This window comes from Bombus pyrosoma, linkage group LG16 (genome assembly GCF_014825855.1).
Source record: "Bombus pyrosoma isolate SC7728 linkage group LG16, ASM1482585v1, whole genome shotgun sequence".
Classification (NCBI taxonomy): domain Eukaryota; kingdom Metazoa; phylum Arthropoda; class Insecta; order Hymenoptera; family Apidae; genus Bombus; species Bombus pyrosoma.
Genome location: NC_057785.1, coordinates 1,989,327 through 2,016,434, shown reverse-complemented (window position 1 = coordinate 2,016,434; position 27,108 = coordinate 1,989,327). Strand labels below are relative to the sequence as shown.

Below are 27,108 nucleotides of genomic sequence, written 5' to 3'. Positions count from 1 at the left end.
AGTATTATTGTTAATTATATTTTGATTGCTTAACTAAAATTATATTTTCATAAGTAGTCCAGAAAATTTGAATACTTGTACATGTGTGTACAAAATTCTTACTGTATTACACATTGCAATATTTTTAACAAATATAATTTTTTAAACCTGTCATTTAGTATTTGTGTATATTCTGTATTTTACATGTATGTTAACATTTCAGTAAAAACTTCTATTAATTTTCTTGAAGTATAAGAAAATGTTTAAATAAATAAGAGAAATTCCTTATTAACAATTGTGTAATTCATTTACATATATAAAAATATTGTAAGAACTATATAATGCAAACCTAAATAAATGTCAATAATTTTTCATGCTAAATAAAATTTGTAGAAAGCTTAAGAGATTTGCTTATTATTAATAGTTACATTACGTGATTTAAGAAACAAAGAAATATTTAAAATTAAAACTATCTATGTGCTAAGTATTCGTAATTTTGCGAAGTTATGTATATATATATGTATGTATATATATATATATATAGATTGAATGTTTTTGTCACGTGGTTTCTTAATACTGAGTTATCTGCCAAAACGTCGTATTAAAGTTCATTGATATTTGAAATGTTTACGTGCTTTTTTGCTCTGGTTACAATGTTCTATCATAATTCGAGAAAGAAGAATTTTTAATAAAATAATGGCATTTGTGTCTGTCTTGAAAGTACAAGACTTTTGTAAGACGATAATTAATGTGTGTAATATAATAATTCCCGTGACTGTTTTCATACTAATTGCGTTTATTTTGATCGTATTCAAAAGGTAAGTGATTTAAATACTTATATTTTATTGCTAGTAAATTATATGTTTAATTTTAATCATTTATGTTTTACGTTACGTTTTTTGATTGTTATTTTTGTATCAGGTTATCTTATTATTACAGTATCTCTAGTTTTATGTAATTTTGTGTTAAATTATTGTAAAAATATCATTCTGCGTTTTTGAAGTAGTAATATTTTATTGTAGAAGTGAACATAAAAAATAATATTTGTTTTTATATAAAGATTTTATACAATTATATAAATGATAAATTGTATATTTAACAATTTTTGTTATTTATATTATTACATGTAATAGAACATAATGGACAACAAGTTAGTGTATGGCAACTGGTAATAATATGCATACATTTGTGCATTTACAAGTATATATATAATTTTGTATGATGAGCAATCTGTTACGAATTAGATAAAAAATGTAAGATTATATTGGGTAATTGTAATAATATCATTAGTTACAAAAATATTGTTAAGCTAAGTTTATGGATTATGTAATGTAATACAGAATTTCAGATTTATTGGCATCATATAATGATTAATGAAATTGTAGGGCTTATTTGGAAGAGGAGTTATATCAATTTCTGATTTTTTGCATTATTAACTAACTTGTACATTCTATTATGTATTCCATTACCTTCTAGATGATTTTAAATTTTGACAGCTTTTTCAAGGAGAATCTGTTTTTTATTATTTTTGATTATATTTCTTATATTCTTTGATTGCATCATTTCTTTCAATATATATATGCTAGTATGCGCTCTATTTTGGATATTTTATATAGTATATTCTGTAATTTTTTACATCTTTAAATATTTCATAAATGCATAAACATCCACAGTCTAGTTATTAGCTACACTGTACTCATTTACCTAAATCGTTAACTAAACAGTTTATAATCTTTGGTACAGTTTTGACGCAAATAGAAATTGTGTAAGATTTATTAAGTTCTTAAGTTCTTTTCTGAATCTAATTGACTGTACAGATTTAGTGGTAGATTTACTATCGTTGTCACAGCGTCGAAAGCTGAAATCCTTCCACATTTTATTAATTCTTTTGTTAATAAAAAATAAGGAATATAATAAGCGACAAGTTTACGAGACATTACAGAATTAATCTAAATTATTAAATTATTCCATTAAACAATATAATAATTGTCTGATTTCAGTTTCATTTGGATACTTATCGTGTGTTGTCTCTATATAACCAGTGTCTTTTATGGGCTCGTTATATTAGAGTATGTCAGCGTGGCACTTGTGAATTTAAATGCAATAAGCGATAGTTTTAATCCAACTTATGAAATCAAGGATCCGTGCAGCGTTTGCAGTAATAATAGCTGCAAGAGACATAAATTGTTACCACATTCGACGAAAGTGAAAATACCGAAGGATCTTGACCATGCATTAGAGCAAGTAATTAATCATCGCAATTCAATGCTTCGTAAAGACTCTTAATTTTTTAATTTTATTTCTGCAACAATTTTGCTTTCATTTCTCTCATCCTTGTAACAAATTTGCGGCAATTTTGTTTTCTTATCTTTTGCTGTAATGAAATTTAATTGGGTTTCTGTAACTGCACTCCCATTTTACCTTAAAATTTTCCGGCAAAAATTAACAAATAAAGTTCCTATTTAATTACTGTCACGCTTCATATATATATATATACATACATATATATATATATATATCAAACGAAAAAAAACAGATACAAAATTTGTTTCCACAGCTTCTAGAAGATTTATTGCAGAAATATGTTTGCGCATGGTATTCGGATTTTTCGACGAACGAAGCGTTCGTACAACAGCTTCGTTTGGCCACAGCTACTGCAACGAAAGATATTGCAGTTCGGTTGCTTCGCACAGATGTGTCCAATGTGGTGTTTTACCATTTAATACCTCTAATATTGCAACATGCTCAAGATTGGAAAACATTACGCACAAAGATGAAGGATTTGTCGGATACATCTTGTTTCGGAAATCAACTGATCGACCATTTTGGTCGTGAAATACATCCAGCGAGTTACTCGCGTAAGGCAGAGCTGAATTACCTGAGAGGAATTGTAACAGCGTTTATACCGTATTTATTGCCTGCCATCCATGTGTCTACTAACAACAAGGTAAGATTTTGTAGAATTATTTATAAACGTTTATGAAATTGAACTAATAATTATTAAGAGAAGACCATTGTGAATTTCTCTTTCATAAATTGTTTATGATAATCTAAACGAAATTTCACTTGTGAATTCCTTCAAAGCAAATTTTTGTTCTTCTTGTGAAAACTTTTAAATGTTTGACTAAAAACTGATTGTACAATATAGTAAAGATTACAATCAACATCCCAGAATTTTTTTATGTTTTTTGAAAGTTTGGGACAGTAAAAATATTAGACGTGGACATAAACAGCTAAGCTTTTCTAGGGTTGGTGTAAAGATATATTTCTCCATATGCGGGTTGAGAGAATATTTCTTATCAAATCGCTCATCATTATTTAATAAATATTTAATATTCTTCAAGAACTACTTTATTGATGTATACACATATAAATTGTTACTCTACTCTATGGACTTTCAGAAACTATGCTAATCAACTCTATAATTTAAAGTACATAAAATTTTTATTTTATTCTCCTTGGAATTCAATTATTTATGCTATCTACTCATAAATTATAAGATGATACATTTATGAAAATAGCATTTCTTCTTTGAAAAATCATATACTAATTCTATATCTTGATAATGTGAAGTTAATAACTTTATATAAAAATAGAGTTGATCATTTGGGATCAATTACAAATAATGCGTGTGTTTATTACGGACACTGATCCAGTGGCACACATTGTGTACTGTTTGTGTCTCTAACAGTGCCCTTTACACACCTACAACCGCTAGTGGCTCTAGTGCACACCTGAAAAGAATTTATTATCAGAATACAAATATTATGATGCAGTGTACTGATATCGTATTAATAATAATTAATAATTGCGAATACTTACGATTCGAGGGCAAAACTTGCGATTCGGTTGTGGATTACTGCAGGTTGGCTCGCATAGTGTTCCACATATGTGTTCTTGTTGATTTTCTGGACATTCTGATCCGGCAGTTGAGTCTTGGATTGAATCTAATTTCAGGTATTTACGAATAACGTAGACGAAGATGAAAAAAATATAATTATAAAAAAATATAATTTTTTCACAGAATTCGTAAAATTACATTAGTAATTAATAAATATTTGAGAATATGAGGGAGTTTCAGTCCGAATGATATATAGAGTGTCTCCTCAACTAAATGAGATCATCTAAATATCTACCTTATTTGTATTTGATGCATGATATGAGAACTTCTCAGAATAAAGTTAAACTATTTCAAGAGGCACATGTAACGATGGAAAGAATTTTTTCTCAAGGTTCAAGAGATTTCAAGGCCATCAGTATATTTTTTATTCTCTATACAAAAGTATTAAGGTATTTATGTCGGGAGAGATATAGAATTCTATTCAGAAATATATCGGTGACATTGAAATCTCCTAAAAAAATGATTTTGAGAGAAGATTCTTCCCACTCTTACCTGTGCCTGAAAAAAACGTCGCATAAAAAAATGTTATTCTATATTTTCCTCTTATTTTTTTCTCGTAGAACCACTCTATACTAAATTTACTCTGTGCCACCAAATACGGATCACCTTGTATAATAAAATCTTCAGTATCTGAACTAATAAGAAAACGTCATTATTCAAATAAAAAAATACTCGTCTCTCTTTACGATTATGTAAACATTTTATACTACATAAAGGATATTAATTAGTTAAAATAGCAAAGAATATACGAAACGTAATTGCTTACATAAAAAAGCAATATGTCAAGTCGTGTCTAACTATATTTGGTATATATGTTCTTAAATTATTTAAATATTTGTTTTTAACACCATAGATATTCCAAGGCGAGAATATATTCAAAATTTGAAATTATTACAACATTAGTTCTTTCGTTTTCTAATATTCCATTTTTCTGTCCTAGTATATATTTCTTCGTTGAAAATCATTATACACACTACTTATAATATTCATTTCATGTCAAAATAACGAGAGGAATATGTGTTTTGGGTTGTCTCGAGGAAAATAAAAATAAAAAAGAAAGAGAAAAGTTGAAGATGATCCAATTTCCATGCAAGGATAAATCAACGTATATCAAATACTTACAAATACCAAGAATCATGACAACAAGCAGAGAAACTACTAGGCATCGAGACATAGTAACTTCTGATAAAAATATTTGCTTTACACGAGCTCTTCCTCGACTTTGAAAAGTTGACACCGTTATCCTCGATTTTTATACTGCAGTTTCTCTCGTAGAACACGTATTTGGTCGTACGTGTCGCTAGATAACACGCGCGCGTAAATAACAAGGTTTGATAAACTATTTGACAGTTGGTAATTATTTATGTAAGGTTTTATCAAACCATTATTTGTATTTTTATTATAAAATTAGTCATGTCAATGTTATTAATCATGTCATACAGGTATGCCAATTTCTCTGTTCATTAAACGTGTAGATAACGACTGTTGTTCTTTTACAAGGTGACACACATATCGAGCCGGCTTTTTCATTTTCATGAGTATGTGTGTTTGGGTGAAAGATATTTTTCTGCACTTTCGACCTTGAAACTTCTTCAAATACACACAGAGAACAGAAGCGCCTTTTAGTCAAGAATATCCATTATCTAAAGCGATACGGAAGACACGGCTAGCATTGAGCCATGAGAACATTCGATGAGCAATGTTTACCAAACATTTTGAGGAAATTAATTCTTTCCCATGTTAAAATTTTCGGATTTTCACGGTACAGGTATAAGCAACCGAGGAATCGTGAGAACATCACGAAGAGTCATCGTGTGACTCCGTGCGCGTTCTTTAATTAAGAAGCAATATAATAAGATGTAGTAAGAAGCGAGCTAAAGTTCCCTTTCGACTCAATCATCAATCCTGCGGAATTTGTGAGTTGAATTTCAGTTACAGAAGAACTGGTAAGGTAAACACGTGCAGAATTGGAGATTGGAGAGCAAAGAAATACAGAAGCAAAGAAGTAAAGATGAGCAAACGGGTGTAGTGAGGAAGGAAAGAGGCGAAAGAAAGAAGAGAACAATAGCAAGAGTAACAAAAAGCAAGAGTGAGATCAGAAGAAGAAAGGAGAATAGTATGAGGTGAATAAAATAGTAAGGTTAGAAAGAACAGAGAGCACTGAAGTGGCGTGAAGACAAACAGTCAAGGGGAGGGGGAAAGAGCAGAAGGTAGGTAAACCGTTGAGATTCTTGGACAGTAAGGAGAGAAAAAAAGGAGAGATCAACAAAAGGGGAAGTGAAAGAAGAGATGAATCGGTGAAAGATAGAAAACTTGGCGGAACAGATCAAAGGGCTAGAAGAGGAGACAAGGGAGGAGAGAAGAAGAAAGATGGATGAATGGAGGGAAGAGATGATGGAAGACAGAAGAATATGGAAAGAGGAAACGAATAAATGGGGAGAGGAATAGGGAAATGAAACGCTAAAGTGGGCCAAAGGGAGAAAGAAGTTGGAGAAGAAAAGAAGAGAGCTGGAATGGAAAAAGTAAAAAAGGAAGAGAGAATCGAGGAAAAAGACCGTGGTAATAAAAGAAGTAAAACAGATAGAGAGAAAGAATGAAACAAAGGTGAAATAATTTGCGAAGAAAGAAATGGCGGTAGTAAGAGCGAGAAAGACAAAACTAAGAGGAGACGATGATATGATGCAGCAGAATCAGGAAGTTGGTAAGACAAAAGAATGCACAAGACGGCCTAACTTCTGTTCGGAGTTACTTCGACACTGTTTTTGGTTTCCCATTGTCAGTGCGTCAAAACTGAACAATCGAAACCCTAAGATAACATATTACTACACCTATTTATCCGTGACACATACACTTGTAACTTGTAACTATCTTTTGTCTAGGAGCTAGTTGTACAATATAGTAGACTTTAATAAGTAACCCAACATTTTTCTACATGTTTTCAAAACCTAGAACAGTAAATAAATTAGGTGTGCACATAAAGACTCAGCTTTTCTAGGATCGGTACGGAAATACACTGGTGTGCTTAAAGGAACGCTCGATTTTCGCCGAAAAATTGATGATATTTAAACTGTTCTAACTTCGTAACTAGAAAACATACGACGATCATTCTGGGCTCGTTTTGACGCGTGAACCTCTACTTTTGGAATACTTATTTTAATTATCCCACAAAGTTCTTGTACCATATGGCAGAGTGGGATAGCGAAGATGCTTCTCCGTTTCGAAAATGTGTCAAATTCAATCGATTCTACAGGCATTAACAATTTTTTTGGCGACTAGAATCATCACGGATTTGAAGATTGGGGTCTTCCTTTTACAACGACTCATATAAAGTTGATGTACGATTTTCTTTCGCCGTTTTATTGAATTTTGGATGAGAAGTGTGCCGCCGGTATTAGAATAATCCAACGTACATCACGTGGAGGTTATGTAGTCGAACTTGTATTATTCAGACGTATGTGTGTAGTGTGTAGGTATAGTGTGTGTGATTTATGCATACATTTAGCCAGTGTTTTTAGCATGTGAGTAGGTAAATGTTCAAAAACCAGTTTCCCCATTTTTGCCTTGCCACTTCCTGACATTTCGATGTACTAACGTATCAACGTTTTTGAACATTCAGCCATTCGATTTTTCGGTGATAATTGAGTACGCCTGTGTATGTTTGTCTATATGTGGATTAGAAAATATTTCTTATTAAATCGCTCATCTTTATTTAATAAACATTAAATATGCTTTAAGAAAGTTCTTTATTGATACATATACAGATATAATACAAACAGTTACTTCATCTTATAAATACTCAGAAATGTTATGCTGATCATTCCATTAACTCAGTTGCATAACATTTTTTTGAAATTCAGTTATTTATGCTATCTTCTCATGAGTTATAAAATTATAAATTTATATATATATTGAGTACTAATCGTGTACCTGGATAATGCGAGGTTGATAACCTCATATAAAAATGGTGTTGATCAATTCGGATGAATTATAAATAATGCGCGTGTTTATTACGGACGATCATCCAGAGGTATACATGTTTTGTTCCTTTTGTTTCGAACAGTGCCATTTACACACCTACAACCTTTAGTGAGTTTACTGCATACCTGAAAATAATTTATCAGAATATAATTTGTCATTCTCAGAATATAGATACTATGACGTGAATGTATCGATATTGTAATAATAATAATTACGAACATTTACGATTTTAGAGCACAATAAAGGATCCACATATGTGTTCATGTTCATTTTTCCTACAATCTGGTTTGGCATGGAAGTCTTTTTTTTTGGAATTTTTACGAAAAAGGATATTTAGTTAATAAATATTTGAGGATATAAAGGAGTTTCAGTCCAAATAATATACAGAATGGTCCGTAACTAATGCCACAATTGGGTGATTCTTGTTTGAAACTATTATAACTATTATATTATTTTTCTGTCCTATTATATATTTCTTCGTTGAAAATCATTATACACACTACATATAATATTTATTTCATGTCAAAATAACGAGAGGAATATATGTTTTGGATTGTCTTGAGGAAAATAAAAATAAAAAAGAAAGGGTAAAGTTGAAGATGATCCAATTTCCATGCAAGGATATATCAACGTATATCAAATACAAATGCCAAGAACCGTGACAACCAACAGAGAAAGTACAAACATGATGACTTCTATCGAGTATATTCGTTTACTTTACGCCTTTTGAACTCTCTTTCGATTTTTACAAGTTGACTCCGATGTTCTCGATTTTTATATTGCAGTTTCTATCATAGAACACGTATTTAGTCGCATGAGTATGTTCCTTAAAGATAACACGTGCACATAAATAACAAGATGTGATAAACTATTTGATAGTTGGTCGTTATTTATGCGAGGCTTTATCGAATCGCTAATTGTATCTTTATTATAGGGTTTACCTGTGTGAATGTTTTCAGCCATGTTGCCACTTAGGCATATCAATTTTTCTGTTCATTAAACGCGGAGATAACTATTATCGTTGTTTTACAAGGTGACAGACGTATCGAGCCGGCTTTTCAACTTTTACGATGAATGTCATACATTCACACCCTCTTGCATTTCTTAGTTGTTTCAAATCGATCAATTCTTTGACCAATCAAGGATCTAGTATAATAATTTATCATAGTGTTACTACAAATATTTCAATTCCTTTTGATTTTATAAAATTACAGGATCTTGGTGAAAGGAATAATGAGGGAAGAAATATTAAGCGAATCTTTGGAGTCCCGTTTCATAGCTATCAGAATATTTAAAAAGATTGAATTTAATGCAAATTCATTGTGTAATCATAATGTAAAAATAATGCAAATTCATTGAAAAAAGATTGCGAATCAAATTTACACAATTTTCTATTCTTTTCATTTCTGTCATTGTATCTTAATAATCTGTGGTTTCTCAATAGAATTTTGATTTTATTTTCTTCTGTTTCCTCCACGAATTAAAGATATATCTTGTCCGATGGGTTTTTCTGGTTTTTTATGCCCTCAATATTTTTCTATTGCTCACTCTAGTATCAATTAATAAGTGTATGCTTAGTTAAAAGTTTGTTTATCGTACTCTTTTTTTCTGAATCACCTAAGAGTGAAAGCTAAAATGTTTTAATAGTATTAATTATTATGTTATATATTATATTATGTATTCTATTATATATTAGTATTAATTATATATTGAATTAATTATATATTAATTATTAATTAGAGTATTAATTATATATTATATTTTGAAAGTTCGTCCAAAGCCGAGAGGCACGGACTAAAATAAATAAATAAAAAAATTATATATTATATTGAAAAATGTTTGGTAATTATGCAGGAAAGTGGTCACCTTATCAATTTCGATCAGTTTGAAATATGTTATCATGGACACTATCCTGAGTAACTGTTTTACGTCTTCCCTTGTCTTTCATACGAAAAGTTTTACAAAATAAAAGCTAGAATATCTACTAAACTAATAGTTTTTTTTTATAAAGAATTTCGATTTGTATTGTTTAGTGTATTAAAAAGTGTATGATTTCATTTAAAAAAGCGAAGTTAACCTTCACATGACCTTTACGCGCCCACCTACAGAAAAACTAACATCAGAATTTGTCCTCTTTGCAGGCATTCAACTTTCATCTGAAGCATTTTTCAATATAATTGATGGTATCGAACAAATTTTAGCTCCAACTCTTAGCTGACTCACCTTGTATACTCTTGTAGCTCTTTTGTAAGCGGAAGAAGCTAGAATAACGATATTTTTTTTCAGCACAAAATTTGTTGTTGAAATTAGTGTAATCAGCTATACAAAATTTCAACACGAGCGTGATTATAAAATATTCCTTTTTATTGATGATGATAATGATTGGAGTGGAAAGGGGAGTGTAAATCTGTACTTTACTTTCAGGTCATACTTCGAGAAATTTTGGCCAATTGGATTTTGCTACCAGCAATAGATGCGATTGCTGATCCAGACAATATAAATGCGTTAGTCGCGTTATCAACTCATCGCGATGTTTCATTTTCTAATCAAGTGGACGCAGTTAATGTACCAATGTTGCAATGCTGGATGACCATTCCAATGATGCCAAAAAACACGCAGAATCACCTGAAACCCTCCTTGGATGAAGTTTTAAATGATCCTCGTTTATTGTACATGTTTATGCAACACATCAAAGAGAATGGTCCTATGAATCTCTTTCAGTTCTGTTTAGACATTGGTAAATACATATTTATACATAGTGACAAATAAAAATAATAGCACAGATTAAATTTTCCTTTTAAAAGTAAAATTTTTTTGTAGTAAAAGTATTTGATAAATTCCAATACATATATCTATTTCCAGATGATCTAAGCAAGCGTATGTTAAATCCAGAAATGAGTTCAAACGCAGAAAGTAGTTTGTACACAGATATTCAAAATATGTATGCAACATATCTGGATCCTGAAGGTCCAGAATACTTACATTTACCAGGAGATATATCCATGGGCATATGCCAAAGTAAGAATACTTTGTTTTAAGAGTTCACCTGCAATACATATGCAATTTATATTTATATATTATCAACATAACATGCTACAAAATATCCAGCTTTTACATTGTATGTCAACAACACTTCTAGTTTTAGAAAGAGGTCCAAAGAAGATTCAGGAAATGAGGACTTCACGACCATTTTATCAAGCACATCAAGAAGCACATGCTTTATTAGAATCTACTTGCCTACCATCTTTCCATCATAGCTATCAAGTAAGAAAATTGAAGGGCAATTGTTCTTTATTTCCTATATAATCGTTCTCATAATAATTCCTTCTTTATTTTACATTACAGTTGTATGATTTATTATGCGGACAACCAGTTCCAAGTCGAGTTAAGCAGTCGCCACGATTGAGGTAATCTTTTTGCACTTATAGACATAATAACATGTACGGTTGTCAAAATAATTAGGCGAGTTTTTACTTCCTATATCTTAAAATGTGTCTAATTTTTATTTAAAGCGTTACTAGTGGATCCGCAAATGCATCCTCAAAGATTGGAAATCATTTTCCGAAGATTGACGTTTTGAGATTATCAACGATAGACGGGATGTCATATCAAGATATATATCAAGGCGAAGAAATAGATTACCCTTCCCGTTCTTATAGCGAGATTAAATATTCCGATGACAGTTCCCACAGGAATTTAACAACATGGCGAGTCAATATTCCGCACATTGAAACTGGAGATAATCAAACATTATATTATTATGTCATCGCTGTCAATAATATTTCCGAAGGAAAATCCTGGACTGTGTTACGTCGTGATCAAGATTTCTACATTTTACGAACACGATTGGCAGAGTTTCATGGTGACAAAGAATTGAGCGATTCGCCATTACCATCAAGAAAGAATCCTCATTCATCCTGTGCTATTAATAGACAACGATATGAAGATTTTCTGGAAAAATTACTATCAAAACCAGTGCTCAGGAGTAGTGAGTTGTTGTATAATTTCTTGACTGTGCCAAATTTGAAGCCCTACTTTACAAATTATAGCACGCCAGATATTGGTATATTGTATCAAAGTATGGCATACAAATTAAGAAAAGAGAAAGGTCAAAATTTGGACAAGTTTCTGGCAGTGTTTCTGGCCTCGACTAATATTAAAAATGAATATACTGATATTGGAGTTGAACCAGCGAACGAATCAACTGTACAGGAAACGGAGGAAAAAGGACGTAGTGATCTTCAGTTTGGAGTATTTGGAAACAATCTTGATTTGGATCTTAATTTTAGAACTTTACCTTCTCCTTCGTTAGAACGTTCTCACGTTAAGGGTGCTTCTTTCTGTATTGTAGATGCTGGTAAATGTTTTATCTTATAAATCTTTATAATGTGTGCCTCATTCTTGTATAAATAGAGTTTAGTGAGTATTACTGTTTCAGTGGTGAGGTTACTGAAAGTTCCATCGATGATTACTCGAGTTCTATGGATGATTGCTTCATCATCACGTGCGAAAATAGATCCATATGTCAACGTTTTACTCTACAACGCTTTGGCAAAACTTCTAAGCGGTGGTCGTGCAGCGACCGTGGTAAAACTTCTGCACACAAAGGTATTGTGTGAGAAGAAGGATTCATCTCAAGCGAATCGCCGGAATTACTATGAAATAGCAAAAACAGGATTGTATGGTTTGTTGCCTTATTGGTTAATGGTATTTTATAAGCCATGGATTGAAATAATGGATTCAATTTTGGACTCGTTACAAAATGCACCGCTTAATAAGCATCTGGCATATGTTCTTCTGGACCAGATTTTGATAAATATATTTCCAGAACTTACAGTTTAACTTGTATATGCATATGAAATATACATACACTCCTCGTCAAAAAGATTAGATAGTTATTTTTAATTTCTCAATGACGCGTATAAAGCTTTTCGTCTGTTCGTTTAATATCAAAACATTATGAGCTCAGGATATGCGGTTCGTTGAAAATAATTAAAAATCTTATGAGTTTTAGTGTGTAACAAAGAAAAACTATTCCATACTAAGATCGAAATGATAACACACTCTGTTACTATGTTTAGAAATTACTTAGTAGTTCATTATCTATCAACAGGTGAAGATTACAGTACAATATTATATAAATTTCTAAGTATGTAGGACGCGGAAAAAAATTAAACGAGTCTGAAAAAAAGCAAATTCTTGAACTAAAACAGCAACAGTTATCAGTAGCAAAAATATCGAAAGTAATAAGATGAAGTCGTAGAGTAATACACAATTTTTTAAAAAATGTTAAAGATTATGACAAAAAGAAAAGTACTGGTCGGCCGTCATCTTTATCCGATCGCGATAAGCGAGCAATTTTGCGTGCTTCTTCTTGCTTCCAATTTGCGGTTAACAACGCAGCAAATAATGGAAAAATCTAATGTCAGTGCCAGTGTTTCAAGTGTTCGTCGACTTCTACTATCCTGCAAAGATATTAAGAGGTTAAAATTGAAAAAGAAACCTTCGTTAACAACGAAACACAAAGTAGAACGTTTACGCTTTGCAAAAGAAAGAATGCATCGGAAAAAGAAATGGAGAAGGGTACTATTTTCAGGTGAAAAAGATTCAACTTGGATGATCCTGATGGTGTTCATAATGTTTTGATATTATACCTTACAGACGAAAAACTTTACATGCATCATTGAGAAATTGAAGATAACACACCTGGGTTATCTTTTTGAGAGGAGTGTATATAACTAAATTAATGTGGAGCTTCTGAAGATTATAATGTTACATAACTAGTCATGAAAAACTAATTAAAAAAATGTGTAAAATATATAAAATAGTTTATAAAATAGCAGTAATAATTTTTTATAACATTATTGTACTGTAAATATATGTAATGTTCCTAGGTTATATCAGATTTTGTCTAACAGTCTGTTACTTTTTTAGTCCTACTGTGCACTTCTGTAAAAAGATATAAATAAAGACATAAATAATAGTCTAGGCTAGAATACCCCCTTAACTAAACAAATTATACGTATATAATATAAGTGTACATTTAAAAATTCAAATAAAATCTGAATTAAACATATTTTCTTCTCTATTTCCTAATGTCTTTTATGAATAGTGCCATCACACATCATTGATGAAAGCACTGTCAACATATTGTTAGTAAACCCTGCATTCTGTATTCCTAATCTAAAAGCTTTTTTAAAACCTGTAACTGTATAAAAACAAAAAAACAAAGATTAAATATTGAATCATTCGTAGAAATAAAACGCTCGTTTCTTATAGATAGTATGGTATATTTTATCCAGATTCTACTGGTATTATTACATACAGTTTTCTCTATACGTCATTTTTTCAGTTACGTAACGTTTTTTTGTTTGTCGCCTTATGTATTCTTTGTTAATATAAAACACGTATATAAACATAGATCGAGTATATTGGTGTTTACAGGTAATATATGGTTAAAAAAGGTCGTACACCATTTTTCGTTATTTCGATATACGGTTATCGTATATCGACAAAGACATCATCATCTTGAAACGATTTGACACAATTCTTTTTTTCTTTTTTTCTCATTTTACTCTGTGCTCAACTACGTACAAGTTTTTTTCTTTGCAGTGTTTTACATGCTTCTCCTGATGCTAGACGTGTAGACAAAATTATAGCTCGTAACAATGATACGACAATTTAAAAGAATCGACGATCATCATTCGCGTATCCTTGAGCGATAGTAAAAACGATTCGAGTTCGTTACGAAACCTATATATATCGAAGAAATAGGAAAATTCCGAATTGTGTTCAGTGGAAGTGTAAGAAAATATTTTCCGGAATTTTATCGCCGATCTGTATATGGAATACGATTAATTACCCATGAATGAAAATGCAAATTTTCTATCACTCTACGTAATACATATGATTACAGAAAAAGTGCTCATTAGGTTATGCATTATATTCAATAGAATGTAACAGTAAAACGATTTGCCTGAATTAAAGAGGTTTCTTGCGAATCGTTTGTAACTGTGAAAAATTGAACACGTCCGCAGTTTAATGCAATACTTTTTTTTAATGATTATTATTATTACGATTCGTATTCGCGATAATTGAATAAATTCTCAGGTCAAATTTGATTTTTTTCAAAGATCTCGATTTCTTCGATATCGCGTAATCGATTTTGATTGAGAACTTATATATGAGACCGATGTGAAAAATCCATTATGTTCAAATCCGGAGTCGATGTGCAATAGACAATGCGTAAAACAATGTGGAGTTTGGATACCGCTCCGCTCACCTCTCTAGAGAAGATGTACAAATATACATTTTCGTTTGATACTCGAACTGATGTAAAATTAAAAAATTGGCACACCGTACGGTACATCTCTTCCGTTGTATATTATATATATGTATATTATGTATACGTATATGTATATATGAATGTAAATTAATAACCATGTTTTATGTGCATAAGTTTTCTTACTTGGCAAAGTCATTTTCTTTTTCTTTCTTTTTTTTTTAACTTCACAAGGAGACTAAGTATTTGTACGAGGCTACTACGCAAAATTATGGTGCGTGTTTATAACCTTATCGCTTTTTCCTCGTTCACGAATTTTTTACATATTCGAAAAATTTTTTCATTCGTGCCTTCTATCATTCTACGAAACCTTCCGACTTGGAATGATTTTATGCTAAAGAAAGAATGGAAGATATATAATAATAGAATGATAATTAATTCAAATTAAAATAAATACAAAATAAAAAGTGAACAAATTAAATATTAAAAAAGTAAACAAATTTAAATAGTAGTGTGACTTTGGATTAATACAATTTTGGATGTTTATGAATTAATCGATGTAATATTTTCCTTATCGTTATCACCTATTCAGGGCCAATTGTAATTTGTTGAAATTACAAATTCTCAATTTTTCTCAAAAATCCTTGAGCGGTCAGCACATCATTCTATACATAGTATATGTATGTACAAAAAATGATTCTAAACGACGTTTTGTCAATATAAGGCGATATTTCTAGATAATTAATTTTCGATATAAATAGCACCATTTTGCGCAGTAATCCTCTCTGCACGAATTCTGTTTTTGAACCGACGTCGTTTCGCCCATTTAAGTAAATTAGGTAAACTGCCCAACAGTCGCGTCACGGAACGTATCTTATTGGGAAACGTTCTGTACACGTAGCATATATTTCATCCTTCCTTAACTGTCTGGTAATTATTTACAAAGCGGAGGACCTTACCGATTTCAATGACCTTGAAATATGTTGTCAACATTCTGAACAGCTTTCCCTATACATGTTACCATCGTTCGACTTTGATTTCCGAGATATTCGCCAGTTTCCGCTTTAACCACAGTATGATTTTGATAATCGAATAGTCAATATCATGGCATTTTTTCAATATCATGGCCCAAGTGTTTACAATTTCGGATAACGACAATATAATATAAAGCTTAATATAGAAATTGTATCTGCCCTATTATTTAATATCTTAAATTATTTAATGGTAACATTATGGTAAATTGTCTATCCTAAACCTAACCTAATTATTTTTCTTTCCTACGTGAGTTGAAAATGTATATGCCAGAATGGAGTGCAATCGTAACATAATTTGAACTAAAGTTTTTTGTGGATATCTCAGTAATTAAAACCGAGCGACGGTAACGTGTACAGGAAAAAGTTGTTCAGAATATATGGCCTTGACAATACGTTACAAGATCGTTGAAATTGGTGAGGTCGTTCGCATCGTAAAAAATAATTTCCACTTCCTTGCATCTTAGAAAGATGATCGTTTTTGTTAACGTTGAACATCGAATAGTTTTTCCTCATACACGTATTTACAAATTTACACGCCCTAAGAAGTAACAAGTACAAGACAAATAAGGTGAACGTCGACTGAACATGAATTGTTCATCTCTAGAAAATGCCATTCTTCGAGGGATAATTCTACAATAATTAACGATACGCTCCTTAAACCGAACGCGACTGCTGTCAAGTTGACCATCTGCTTAATTAATAAATGTATACTTTCGATCTGTTTCGGTTTCTCTTATCGTTTGAATATTCATAGATATATCGATCTCAGAAATTGAAAATCATTTTATAATTTAATAGTCGTGGGATTATAGTTTATAGCTTAATATTGATGTAAACTGAATCGGCTTTCCTTATTAATTTTTAAATAATCAGGTTTACAGTAATTTTCAATGTAGAAAATGATAATTCTTTATGAAATATTAACTTAAAAAAATCACTGCAAAATCTAGAATAAAGATTAAAGTGAGATCTTGTTAGAATTCGTTAGATCTCTTACTATAAGGATTTATTAAATTTTGTTAGTTCTCGTTGAATAAAAATAATATTAACGCAGTACTAACAAGATTTAATTAATCGATTTTAATATATAAGTTGAATCTCACTTTTCCTTTGGTTTACTGTTTGGATAGACAAGAAAAAATCTCATTTTTAATATTAACATTTTTAAAATGTATTGATATTTATAAGATGAAATAAGAATGGTATTTAGCTATTGTAATAATACCTTTTATGGGTACGAATTTTATAATTAGATTTTATACAGGTTGTTTCAAAATTAGAGATTTTAAAGACACAAGCAGTAATTAATGAATATATGTTCAATATTGCTTTATTATCTATATATATAAGAGTCAAAATATGTATGCACGTATGTATCTTCTTCTGTAAAAAGTTCTATACCGTTCAATGTATTTTTACCAAATTTAGCATGTGTATTCTTCGATACTCCAGAAAAAATATTGTGGAGATCCCCAATCACCCCCTCTTAACCGAAGCCCGAGTAATTTTTTGTGTACTAGCTCAATAATTTTCATTAATTTTGAGGGGGAATATGCGAAGAATCAATTTTTTTTACACGATGGTGCGAGTGCTTCCTGGAAACAAAATTTGGTTTTAAGATTTATTGTGGAAGAATTAGTTAAAAAGTGAATGTGTTAAGTGAGATTTGAATAAGGGAGCATTTAAAGAAAAATATGAATATTTAAAAAAATAATTTTTTAAAGATTTAGCCCTTCAAAAGGAGATTCAACCTTTGAACCGCAAAATTTAAAAGATTCACTCCTTCGAAAGCCCCAGCAACCGGACACACGCACCTAACAATATGATACATAGTACAATCTAAAGTTTCGAGCGCCTATCGACGAGCAACCCGCCATACGGCAATCGTTTCTATAAAACTTGAACAAAATTTTGAAATAATAAATTGTATATAACATGAACTTCTTTACACAATAATTTGTTAATTAATACTGTGAATGAATTAACAAATTACAAGTTACAAACTTCTTTTTAATAATTTGACAATATTGGTCAGTTTTAAAAATTTTACAAAGTTAATAATTTTATATACAATTTTTAGATTGTTGGTAGGAATTGTATTGAATTTTATTGCAGTTAGAAGTTTATTGAAATATAATTTCATAGAGATGAAAAAAGGTCTTACGTAATACTGATTGCTCATCGATAGGCTCCAGAAATTTGCACATATAAATTTTCTTTACCATACAATAAAATAAAATTGAACATAGATCATTAAGTGAAACGTACTTCTTTCATCTTCCTTTATCTCGATTAAATTCTCTGCTTGATTAACTTGTAGTTTTGAAACATCCTATATTGTTAGTAATATTTCACATTCAAATGAATTATATTTTATTATGTTGTTACAACAGTGTAAAGTAATTAGTTGTAAAAAGTAACCACATAGAAATGAACGATGATTATTAAAATTCTATTTTAAATGGATACACACAGAAATGCTAAGTATGATGAATAAATTAACATAACAATATTTTGCAAAAAAGGAATTATTTGCTAAAACAGCGAAAAATTGTATATACATATACATACATATAAATAAATATTAATATAAAATATGTATAAAAAGGTAACGCAATAAAAATCACAGAGTATCTCGACAAAGAGCCATTAAAAATGAATTATTTTGTACTTATGTTCCTAAGCAGAATTCAATAATAATTCAGGATTACAGAAATAATGAACTTTTATAATAACTATATTCAAACATCCAACATTATTATTAGTATTACATCAATAATGTAAATAGTTTATTGTTGAATTGCTGCAATCATATTAATTTAGTTTTGAAAATTTGATTTATTTATTACACATTTAAGAAAAACATTGAAAATAATATTTTACTGTATCGGACCAGAAATTATAAATTTACTTCACAAGATGTAGATTATTCGAAAAGCCGATCTATCACGAAAACTTCTGTAAAACGAATAAGATGTTACTCTTTTTTTTATCAAATTTCATGTAGAATGACAAAGTTACAATAGTTCCCGGATAAATGTCCACATTTTCCTTGGTTAAAGTTCTGTGTCTTATTTCCACCATGATCTATCATATCATATCAAATTAAATAATTTCAAAGGAGTGATATACCCATTACTATATGAACATAAATTTTTCCGGACATTTATACCTCATTTATATGTATACAATATATGAGCTTCTCAGAAGCCAAGCTCAACTCCACTTTGTCTCTATTCGGTTGCTGAATTTATCTTTGTTAAAAAGATTACTGAAAATAAAAATTTGGTTTACTAGAAACAGTTAATTTATATTTTCGTTACGCATATTTACTTATTAATGAAAATAATTAAATTAAAACTTCGCTCATATTTAAATGCTGTAGAAACGCGGGCCATCTTAGCTGCCATCTTTGTGATGTCATTATTCTGTCCTGATGCACAGTCGTATATGTGTTCTTGCATGTACGCGCTGGTATCGGAATTATATATATAGCAAATAGTGAATTAAAAACATGTATAGCGCTGCCACAGACTTGTGACTTCATACTTAGAATACATTCAATACGTGGTCGAAAACGTCCGGTTTTTAAAATTTTTTAATTGCTTATAACTTTATTTTTAATAATATAAAAAACAGATACGCGTCTAAAATTTCTACATTCTGAATTCATTTGCATAATTAGTGAGAAATATGCAAATATTGAATTCTCTCAATGTCACTATACAGTTACATCATAGAGAAAATTTCTCAATTTCATTGTACATATTACGTATTACAATTAGAATAGTACTATCAGTAGTATTTCAATTATTTAGGTAACTAGTGATGTCACTATGATTTAAAACCATAGAGGAAACTTATCGTACCCATTTATCCGAGAAGTACTGTATGTAACTGACAAAAAATCACGTAATGTTCTTTCGTAGAAAAAAATACATAATAAAAATTTTTGTAGTAAACGTTCGTAATAAAAAAATGATAGCAAATCCTTAAGTCCTTATTTATATATTTAGTACAAGTATACCTTTGAAAGGATACATTTATTAAATTACCGGCCTATACTATTGATACCTTAAAGCTTCGTTTGGCACGTGTGATTAGAATATTATTTAATACGAAAGTGTTAGAACGTTTTTCTCTTAACACGAAAGAATCGATGCAGCGCTTCTTATATTTTCTTTATACCACTTTGTTGCCATTATAGTTGTGACACACTCTCTATGTATAATAGCGCTTGTTTTGGTTCTCCATGACTAATTACACTTAAAACACTCATTTACAACTGGACTACTATTTAAAATGTACATCGAGTGCGTTATGTGTTCGTCGAATAAAACGCACGAGAAAATGCTTGTTTATTAACTTTTTTCCTTAGGATTCGAATAGATTTCGTTTTTTTGTGCGGTATAGCTTTGTGTGTGTGTAGGAGGTTTATGAAATTTTGTCAGTTTCTTAAACGTTACTTTTCATTAAACAAACATTTCCATTTCCATCAAAAATTTCAAAACTAAAGTATTAAACAGTCTTTCAATAAATTTCGAAAAACTATTAATAATAAATAATAATAAATTAATATTTTGAGATTAGCTTCACCCAATGATAATTTTTTGTTGAATCTATCCACCTGTAAATAAAGTATTCTCACAAACATTGATTCAATTTGTAACGTTTGTTTATAGAAACTGATTTTGTTTCACAAACTATAGAAAAGAACTCGATTTGCGGCAAGTCATCGGTTCTATCGCCGCTGAAATCGAGCCACAAATTTTGGCACTGTCGCGTACGTGCCGGTTATCTAACCCTTTTTTGTTTTTCCTTTGTACGGTTCAGAAATATATTTATAAAGATTATTTTTTATGGCAGTATTCACGTTGCATTGCCTCAAATGCGGAAATCTGAGCTGTCTAACCGCGAACATTTAAAATTCTTCTGATTTCCGACAATCTAAAATAAAAAACATCTTTCCCCCTCTCCCACTAATAAATTATTTCGATCTCTTGCTAATTATTACCATTTTAATGATATATTATGATTGAAAATTACATATTCTCTTTTCTTTTAAATATAAAAATTTCTATGTCAATCATCTTTATCTGAAATGTATGAAACATAATTGTCAATTGAGAAACCAAAGTTAGTGGTATTATACATGTAAAATACTGTATACAAAATGTGTCTTATTAAATTTATCAAATCGAGTTGTAAACACCCTGTGTTTCCCCTAATCTAACACCTAAATTATGAAACGAAATCTCCGAGTGGAATGTTTTTAACTTGCTTAAACTGTCTTTCGGTTTGTACAAACGTTACGTTTACGAACCTGTTTATCTTCTTCGATAGTTTGCTTATCTCGAGAAACGTTATCCCTTTATGAACCTTGTTACTTGCCTATAAAAAACAAAATTAAAAAGCGATTTGCTATTCGTATGATTAAAAAGATTGGAAAGAGATTTTTTAACAAAATATACCAGTTGTAATAAATAATATCATTTGTTGACTGTCCTTTCGATTAGCAAAAGTGAAATACGTACTGTGTAATAAAAATATTCGGCACGTTTAGTAGCCTACTGACAGTAGGTTACTATAAAATTCGTAAGCAACTCAGTTTCCTTATCATCGGCAAGCACGTTCGGAGGAATGATTAAAAAGGAGAAGAGAGAAAATGATAGAGAAAATAGTACGCCCTCGAGCGTGTAAACGTCGCACGCTGGGCGTTTCTACTGATATCATCCTCTGTCCATCGCGGCTCTGTTCCTATTATGCCACTTGCACTTGAGAATCCTCACATATGTTCGTCGAAATGCCGCGTTGCACAAGGCGTAACACATTGGGTTCACAGTACTGTTGATATAACAAAGGTAATAGAAAAAGTCCCATAGCTCCTGTGGTATGTACCAGGAGCAGGCTGTGATGGATTTAATTAGAACGAGAATATTGTACGGTGTCCAGGTGATGATGAACGCCAGCAAAATGGCCGACAATGTTTTCGCGGCCTTTCGATCGGCCTTCTTCTCTTGTATCTTTTTCTTCTTCTTGTTCGCGGGTTTGGTCACAGCCGGTTTGCCTCCCGACGGTTTCGGAATATTTTTCGTATTCAGGGGAATCCTTATGTCGGGCATGTGAGACGGTCTCCTAGTGCTCAACGAGGGGCTCACCGTCTCCTCGTGGTACATTTTTATGCTTGCGGCCTCCGTGTATTTCCCTGTACTGTCGATAGCTCTTGGAAGCCGGATTATAATCGTGTATATCTAGATTGAAATATTATCATATAATATATTGTAAAGTTCAAAATAGATAGCACAGAAATAAAAAATAAAGGGAAAGTGTGTATGTAATTATACAGTTCTGTATTATAATACTTAAAAGAAAGATAAGGTAAACCTGAAAAATCATTTGGAGCATATATTTCATAGCGAAAAAGTATATAATTCTATAATACTTAAGTTTCCTGAATTATTCAAGGTGTTTTACAAAAAGGATGAGCAAACATTTGAATAATCGCTGAGGTATTAAATTAAGCAACTTCTATTCAATAAGAAGATAAAAATATTAATAGCATAAAAATGGCTAATAAATTAACGAAATGATTAGTTACATACATATAACTTTTTCACAAATATTAGTAAGATGAAAATAATTAACAAATTATGAACGACTATGGAACGTGCGAGATACTGTTTGCATGCAACATTGTTAGAGATGTTAATCCAAACATACAGAATCGTTAGAGTTGCTTCTCGTCGACAGTTCATCGGTTCTCTTAGTTTTTTTGTAATCGTGGTTATCAGCTGTACTGATGGGTTTCTCAACGGTTAACGTGGTAGGATGAATCCCACTTAGAGAGGCAGATCGAGAGACCGTACCAGTAAGAGGGGTTTCCGCTGATAACGGCGTTATGGCTTCGTCATAGCCGTGTCCTGTGCGACTGCTCTCAGCGCCTTCTATATCCTCCTCTTCATCATCATCCTCGCGACCACTGTGCCACCACGCGACACACCACATCTTCAGCCACATCCACGAAAATGGTCTATGTTTCTGTATAAGTTTACACAAATTTATTATTAAGTATGGAGATTATAAGAGAAGAACTTGATAAGTATATTTTATAAAGGAAATATCATGAAATCTATGATTAAATTAAATTTGAACTAGTCTTTAACAGATAATGTATATTTAATACTTAAATATTTATATTCCAATAGTTTATATCTGAACAGATAATTTAAATAGTTTTTAGATTTGGTTAAATAATAGTTAAATGTTTACTGTTTTATATTGAGGATAATGTTTCTCTAGATAAGAGACCGCGATATGTGTCGCATTCATGTCGTCAGCTCCTGTGCTCGATTCGCTTCTAGGCCTTCTACAGTCCTCCATATCCAACGCTTCATCGCTAATTACAAATAAAGAGAAATATAGTATAATATACAAAGAATACATTGTTTAATATCGATTCAAGTTCCATTGTTGACTTTAACTTTTATCAATTAAGATACGGGATATTTTCGGACTACATTTACAAATTAAGGTATAACCTATAACATGGTGAATCTACATGAAACAGTAAATCGAAAGAGTTACGTACGAAAAAATGTCATTCTATATTTTCGACTTGCTTTTTCATATAGATTCACCCTTCTTCGTTAAAGAAACATGAAATAATTACCTAGAATTACTCCTTTTACTAGCATCTTGTTTTCCAGCTTGTAAATAGGGAAGATCTTTCTGTCGTTTCTTGGTCTCCTTCCATATCCGCCAGTAAAGAATAATCATGACAGTGACAGGCATGTAGAATGCAGCAATCGCGGTACCAAATGTAATGTAATGATTTGTCTCGATGAATTGAATGTAGCAGGCGTTTATGGGTACCGTTCGTTGACCTTCGATATAAGGCCAAGCGTAAATCCACGGTGGCCATAGAAGCAGCGAAATTCCCCATGCACATGCTGAAACACATTAAATATTTTTTCATTTTTCCTTATTTTCTTTTAATTTTTTTCCATAATATTATTGTTAGACTGTGGATATTTATGCAAATTCATATTTTTATGAATACAATTGAAGAATTTGCAACAATGGGAAAGTAACACCAGCATTTTAGTTGTATTGATTGGAAAACAAATTCGATATTTACATTATTTCTGTAAACCTAATAATTTTTTTAATAAAACACTTGTTGGATAAACACTTTCTCCCTATTTTTATTCTTTCGATATACGAAGAATCGTCGACAGGAAAAAAGCTATGTCTCGAATATTTTTCTACGAACTACTTTCTTTATAAGTTTCATTAAAATCGACATCCGATATCGGTTCCACGTGTTCTCTTGTAAGAAGCTTTCCTGTATATGCATTATTGAATAGACAAAAGTAGGTTGATTTCTTTGTCTCTGTTCACAATGTCAAGGAGTTGTATAAAAAAGACTTCATTTGTCGATAACACTGGTATTATGAAATGAAAAACAGGGGAAGAGCTTGTCTACCAACCAGCGACATCCAGAAATACTGAAATATCAAACGTAAGGTTAGATTGATGCATATAAGACGCATAACAAGTTTAAGAGTATGCAATACAATATTTCTTCTGTGTCAATGGTTAAAAATGACGATTATAGGTACTAAAGTAGCATCAAATATAATATTTATTAAAAATTTGTTTATAAAAAGTTATATATATATATATTTTTATTATTAATTCATCTAAATATCTGAATACCCAAGTATTCAGATATCTAAATATATGAATTCTCAAGTATTCAAATATTCAAATATCTAGGTACCCAAATATCTAAATATCCAAAATTACAGATATTAAAACACCTAGATACGCAAACATCTAAATCTATTTAAAGAAGAATATTGCCAGCCCAATCTAATTTTTTTAAAAAAGATAACAGGAACCTAATATGCATACCGATCATAATGGCTGCCTTCGAAGTAGTTCTCTTGGCGCGATACGTAAGAGGCCTCGTAACAGAGAAATATCTGTCGAAGCTGATTATAAGGAGGTTCAAAACCGACGCGTTACTCGCCAAGTAATCCAACGCCAGCCACGTGTCGCAAATATGCGGTCCCAACGGCCAGTAGCCGAGCACAGTGTAAAGCGTGAAGAGAGGCATGGAAATTAGACCGATCGCGAAATCAGCTACCGCTAGGCTGAACAAGAAGTAGTTTGAGATCGTCTGCAGCTGTTTGTCGATCTTGAACGATATCATCACCATTATGTTACCGACGACGGTGGTCAGACTGAGGAATACAGCGATTATCACGATCAGTACGCGTTCCCATATCCTGTACGAGTGCAGTTCACCGCCGCAATCGAGACCATTACTCACGTTGTAGCTCTCGTTCCCAAAAATCTCCACCTCTGAAGTCACATTCATGTCTGAAGAGTTTCGCTATTGCCGAAAAATACTTTTTGTGCGTTCTGGTAATTCTCGAGAATCCTTTATGTTATTTTTTAATTATTTTCTTAAATAAATCTCCTCTTCTTCTTAATCTCTTCGTCTATTCTCCTCTCTTTGTTTATGTATGTTTCTCTTCTACGTTATATTCCTACTTTTTAAGTACAAATTTGCCCCTTTTTTATTTCTTGCCGATTTTTTTCGGCTTTCATTTATTGTTTCTATTATATGAAGTCGCGTGTTCTTTGTGATTTTTGTAACTTTCTTCTTCCTTAAAATTACTTTCCTCTCTCTCTCTCTCTTTCTCTCTCTCTCTCTCCCTCTCTCTCTCTCTCTCTCTCTCTCTCTCTCTCTCTCTCTAATAACGTATCTTGTCTTTTTTTTCTTTTGCGCTTTTTTTTTATCTTAATTTTTAATTTAAATCCTTTGTTCTCCTACTTAAAGCAATTTATTTTACATATAAAATTTCCTTATTTTTTTTACCAACTAGTTTTATCAGTTTAGAATTCTTTTGAGGCTGTCCCGTCCTGTCAGGCTCGTTCTCGAGCTTTTAACTCATCCTCCTCCTCTTTTTGTGCTCGTGTTTTAAACGTATTTCGGTTCTCGTAGAAGCAATACCCTTCAGGCTTCGTTTTCTCATTTGCTCTTCGAGTTGGCTTCTTTTTCAGCGAAAAAGTACTTCCTTTTCTATTTTCCTTCTCCCTCCTCCTTTTGTCCTGCTTCCTCCCTCTCCCTCCCCCTTTCTTCCTCCTGTTCCCTTTCTCTCTCTCTCTTGCGCGTGCTCTATCGTTTCTATTCCTGCGTATATCTGGAAATATTTTTGTTCTCTGCTCGTTATACGGCTCACATGTCACGTGTCCGGTCGGAACATCTCTCTTCGAAGTCCGTACTCTTTACAGGCTCTTCCCCGCTCTCTTCGCATGCAACCAGTGAACACAACTGGCGCACACACGCACGCACGTACGCACGCGCGCTGATGAGACAATTCCTTTAACTTCTGGACGATTTATTCCAGGATTTAGGGGACCGAGGGATGCGTCAACTGCATACCCTCTTCAGCGGTCTCGTTGATGGCGCGTCACCTGCGAACAGACAGATTACCATCAATTTCTTTCCTTCTTAGCGAATCACGAGTTTATTGTAACACATTGCTGCATACTACCTCACCGATATTTCTATTGTCGATGGCCTTTATCAGGCACAATATTTAATTATTGCGACATATTTCGAGTATTATTTCGAATCGAGAGAATAAACCAGCTCGTCCACCTGATATATTCATCACTTGATTCTTTTCTGTGGGGAACATCGAATAAATATTGCCTAACAGAGACAGAGTCAACAAAGACGCAGGATATCACAACACGTGCCACAATCAATCCGGAAGCGATAACAAGTGCAAGGACTCTGCAATCCGACGATTCCAATGTTGCATCGATCAAATGCAGAATCAGAACCAGTTAGACTTGCATTAATTTCGTCTAGTCATCTTTTCATTACCCTGCTTCGTACAGTACATAGGCTCGTA

General features: G+C 31.8%; 3 protein-coding genes across 14 annotated transcripts in view; 1 reads left to right on the top strand and 2 right to left on the bottom strand.

Annotated features, from left to right (window-relative positions):
- The first annotated feature begins 541 nt into the window (after positions 1-541).
- Positions 542-13,934, top strand: LOC122576451 (sorting nexin-14-like). Its single transcript, XM_043746786.1, has 9 exons — positions 542-797; positions 1,980-2,223; positions 2,537-2,926; positions 10,283-10,595; positions 10,721-10,876; positions 10,998-11,122; positions 11,204-11,265; positions 11,371-12,215; positions 12,297-13,934. The coding sequence occupies exons 1-9, from the start codon at positions 676-678 to the stop codon at positions 12,698-12,700; spliced, it is 2,661 nt and encodes an 886-aa protein (XP_043602721.1). The 5' UTR covers positions 542-675; the 3' UTR covers positions 12,701-13,934.
- Positions 3,313-5,160, bottom strand: LOC122576458 (cysteine-rich venom protein 6-like). The gene is made up of 3 exons (XM_043746797.1): positions 5,003-5,160; positions 3,802-3,926; positions 3,313-3,713 (listed from the first exon to the last, which is right to left on the bottom strand). The coding sequence occupies exons 1-3, from the start codon at positions 5,052-5,054 to the stop codon at positions 3,618-3,620; spliced, it is 273 nt and encodes a 90-aa protein (XP_043602732.1). The 5' UTR covers positions 5,055-5,160; the 3' UTR covers positions 3,313-3,617.
- Positions 13,935-18,202: 4,268 nt separating the features above from the next.
- Positions 18,203-27,108, bottom strand: part of LOC122576449 (muscarinic acetylcholine receptor DM1) — a 42,135-nt gene continuing 33,229 nt past the window's right edge. For 10 of the 12 annotated variants that reach the window (XM_043746779.1, XM_043746774.1, XM_043746777.1 and 7 more), the window contains 5 exons: positions 25,091-26,662; positions 23,844-24,123; positions 23,444-23,570; positions 22,895-23,212; positions 18,203-22,425 (listed from right to left, as the gene is read on the bottom strand). In XM_043746779.1, the coding sequence (XP_043602714.1) occupies positions 21,904-22,425; positions 22,895-23,212; positions 23,444-23,570; positions 23,844-24,123; positions 25,091-25,559 (1,716 nt within the window). In that variant the 5' untranslated portion in view covers positions 25,560-26,662 and the 3' untranslated portion in view covers positions 18,203-21,903. The remainder of the gene's footprint in view (positions 22,426-22,894; positions 23,213-23,443; positions 23,571-23,843; positions 24,124-25,090; positions 26,663-27,108) is intronic. The other 2 variants (XR_006319763.1, XM_043746785.1) reach the window with 2 other exon arrangements.

Coding starts and splice junctions, on each gene's coding strand:
- LOC122576451 (XM_043746786.1), top strand. CDS start 676: ATGGCATTTGTGTCTGTCTTGAAAGTACAAGACTTTTGTAAGACGATA. Junction 10,596..10,720: donor TCAGTTCTGTTTAGACATTG/GTAAATACATAT, acceptor ATCTATTTCCAG/ATGATCTAAGCAAGCGTATG. Junction 11,266..11,370: donor AAGCAGTCGCCACGATTGAG/GTAATCTTTTTG, acceptor TTTTATTTAAAG/CGTTACTAGTGGATCCGCAA.
- LOC122576458 (XM_043746797.1), bottom strand. CDS start 5,054: ATGTCTCGATGCCTAGTAGTTTCTCTGCTTGTTGTCATGATTCTTGGT. Junction 3,927..5,002: donor TGTCATGATTCTTGGTATTT/GTAAGTATTTGA, acceptor ACCTGAAATTAG/ATTCAATCCAAGACTCAACT. Junction 3,714..3,801: donor GCAAGTTTTGCCCTCGAATC/GTAAGTATTCGC, acceptor AATTCTTTTCAG/GTGTGCACTAGAGCCACTAG.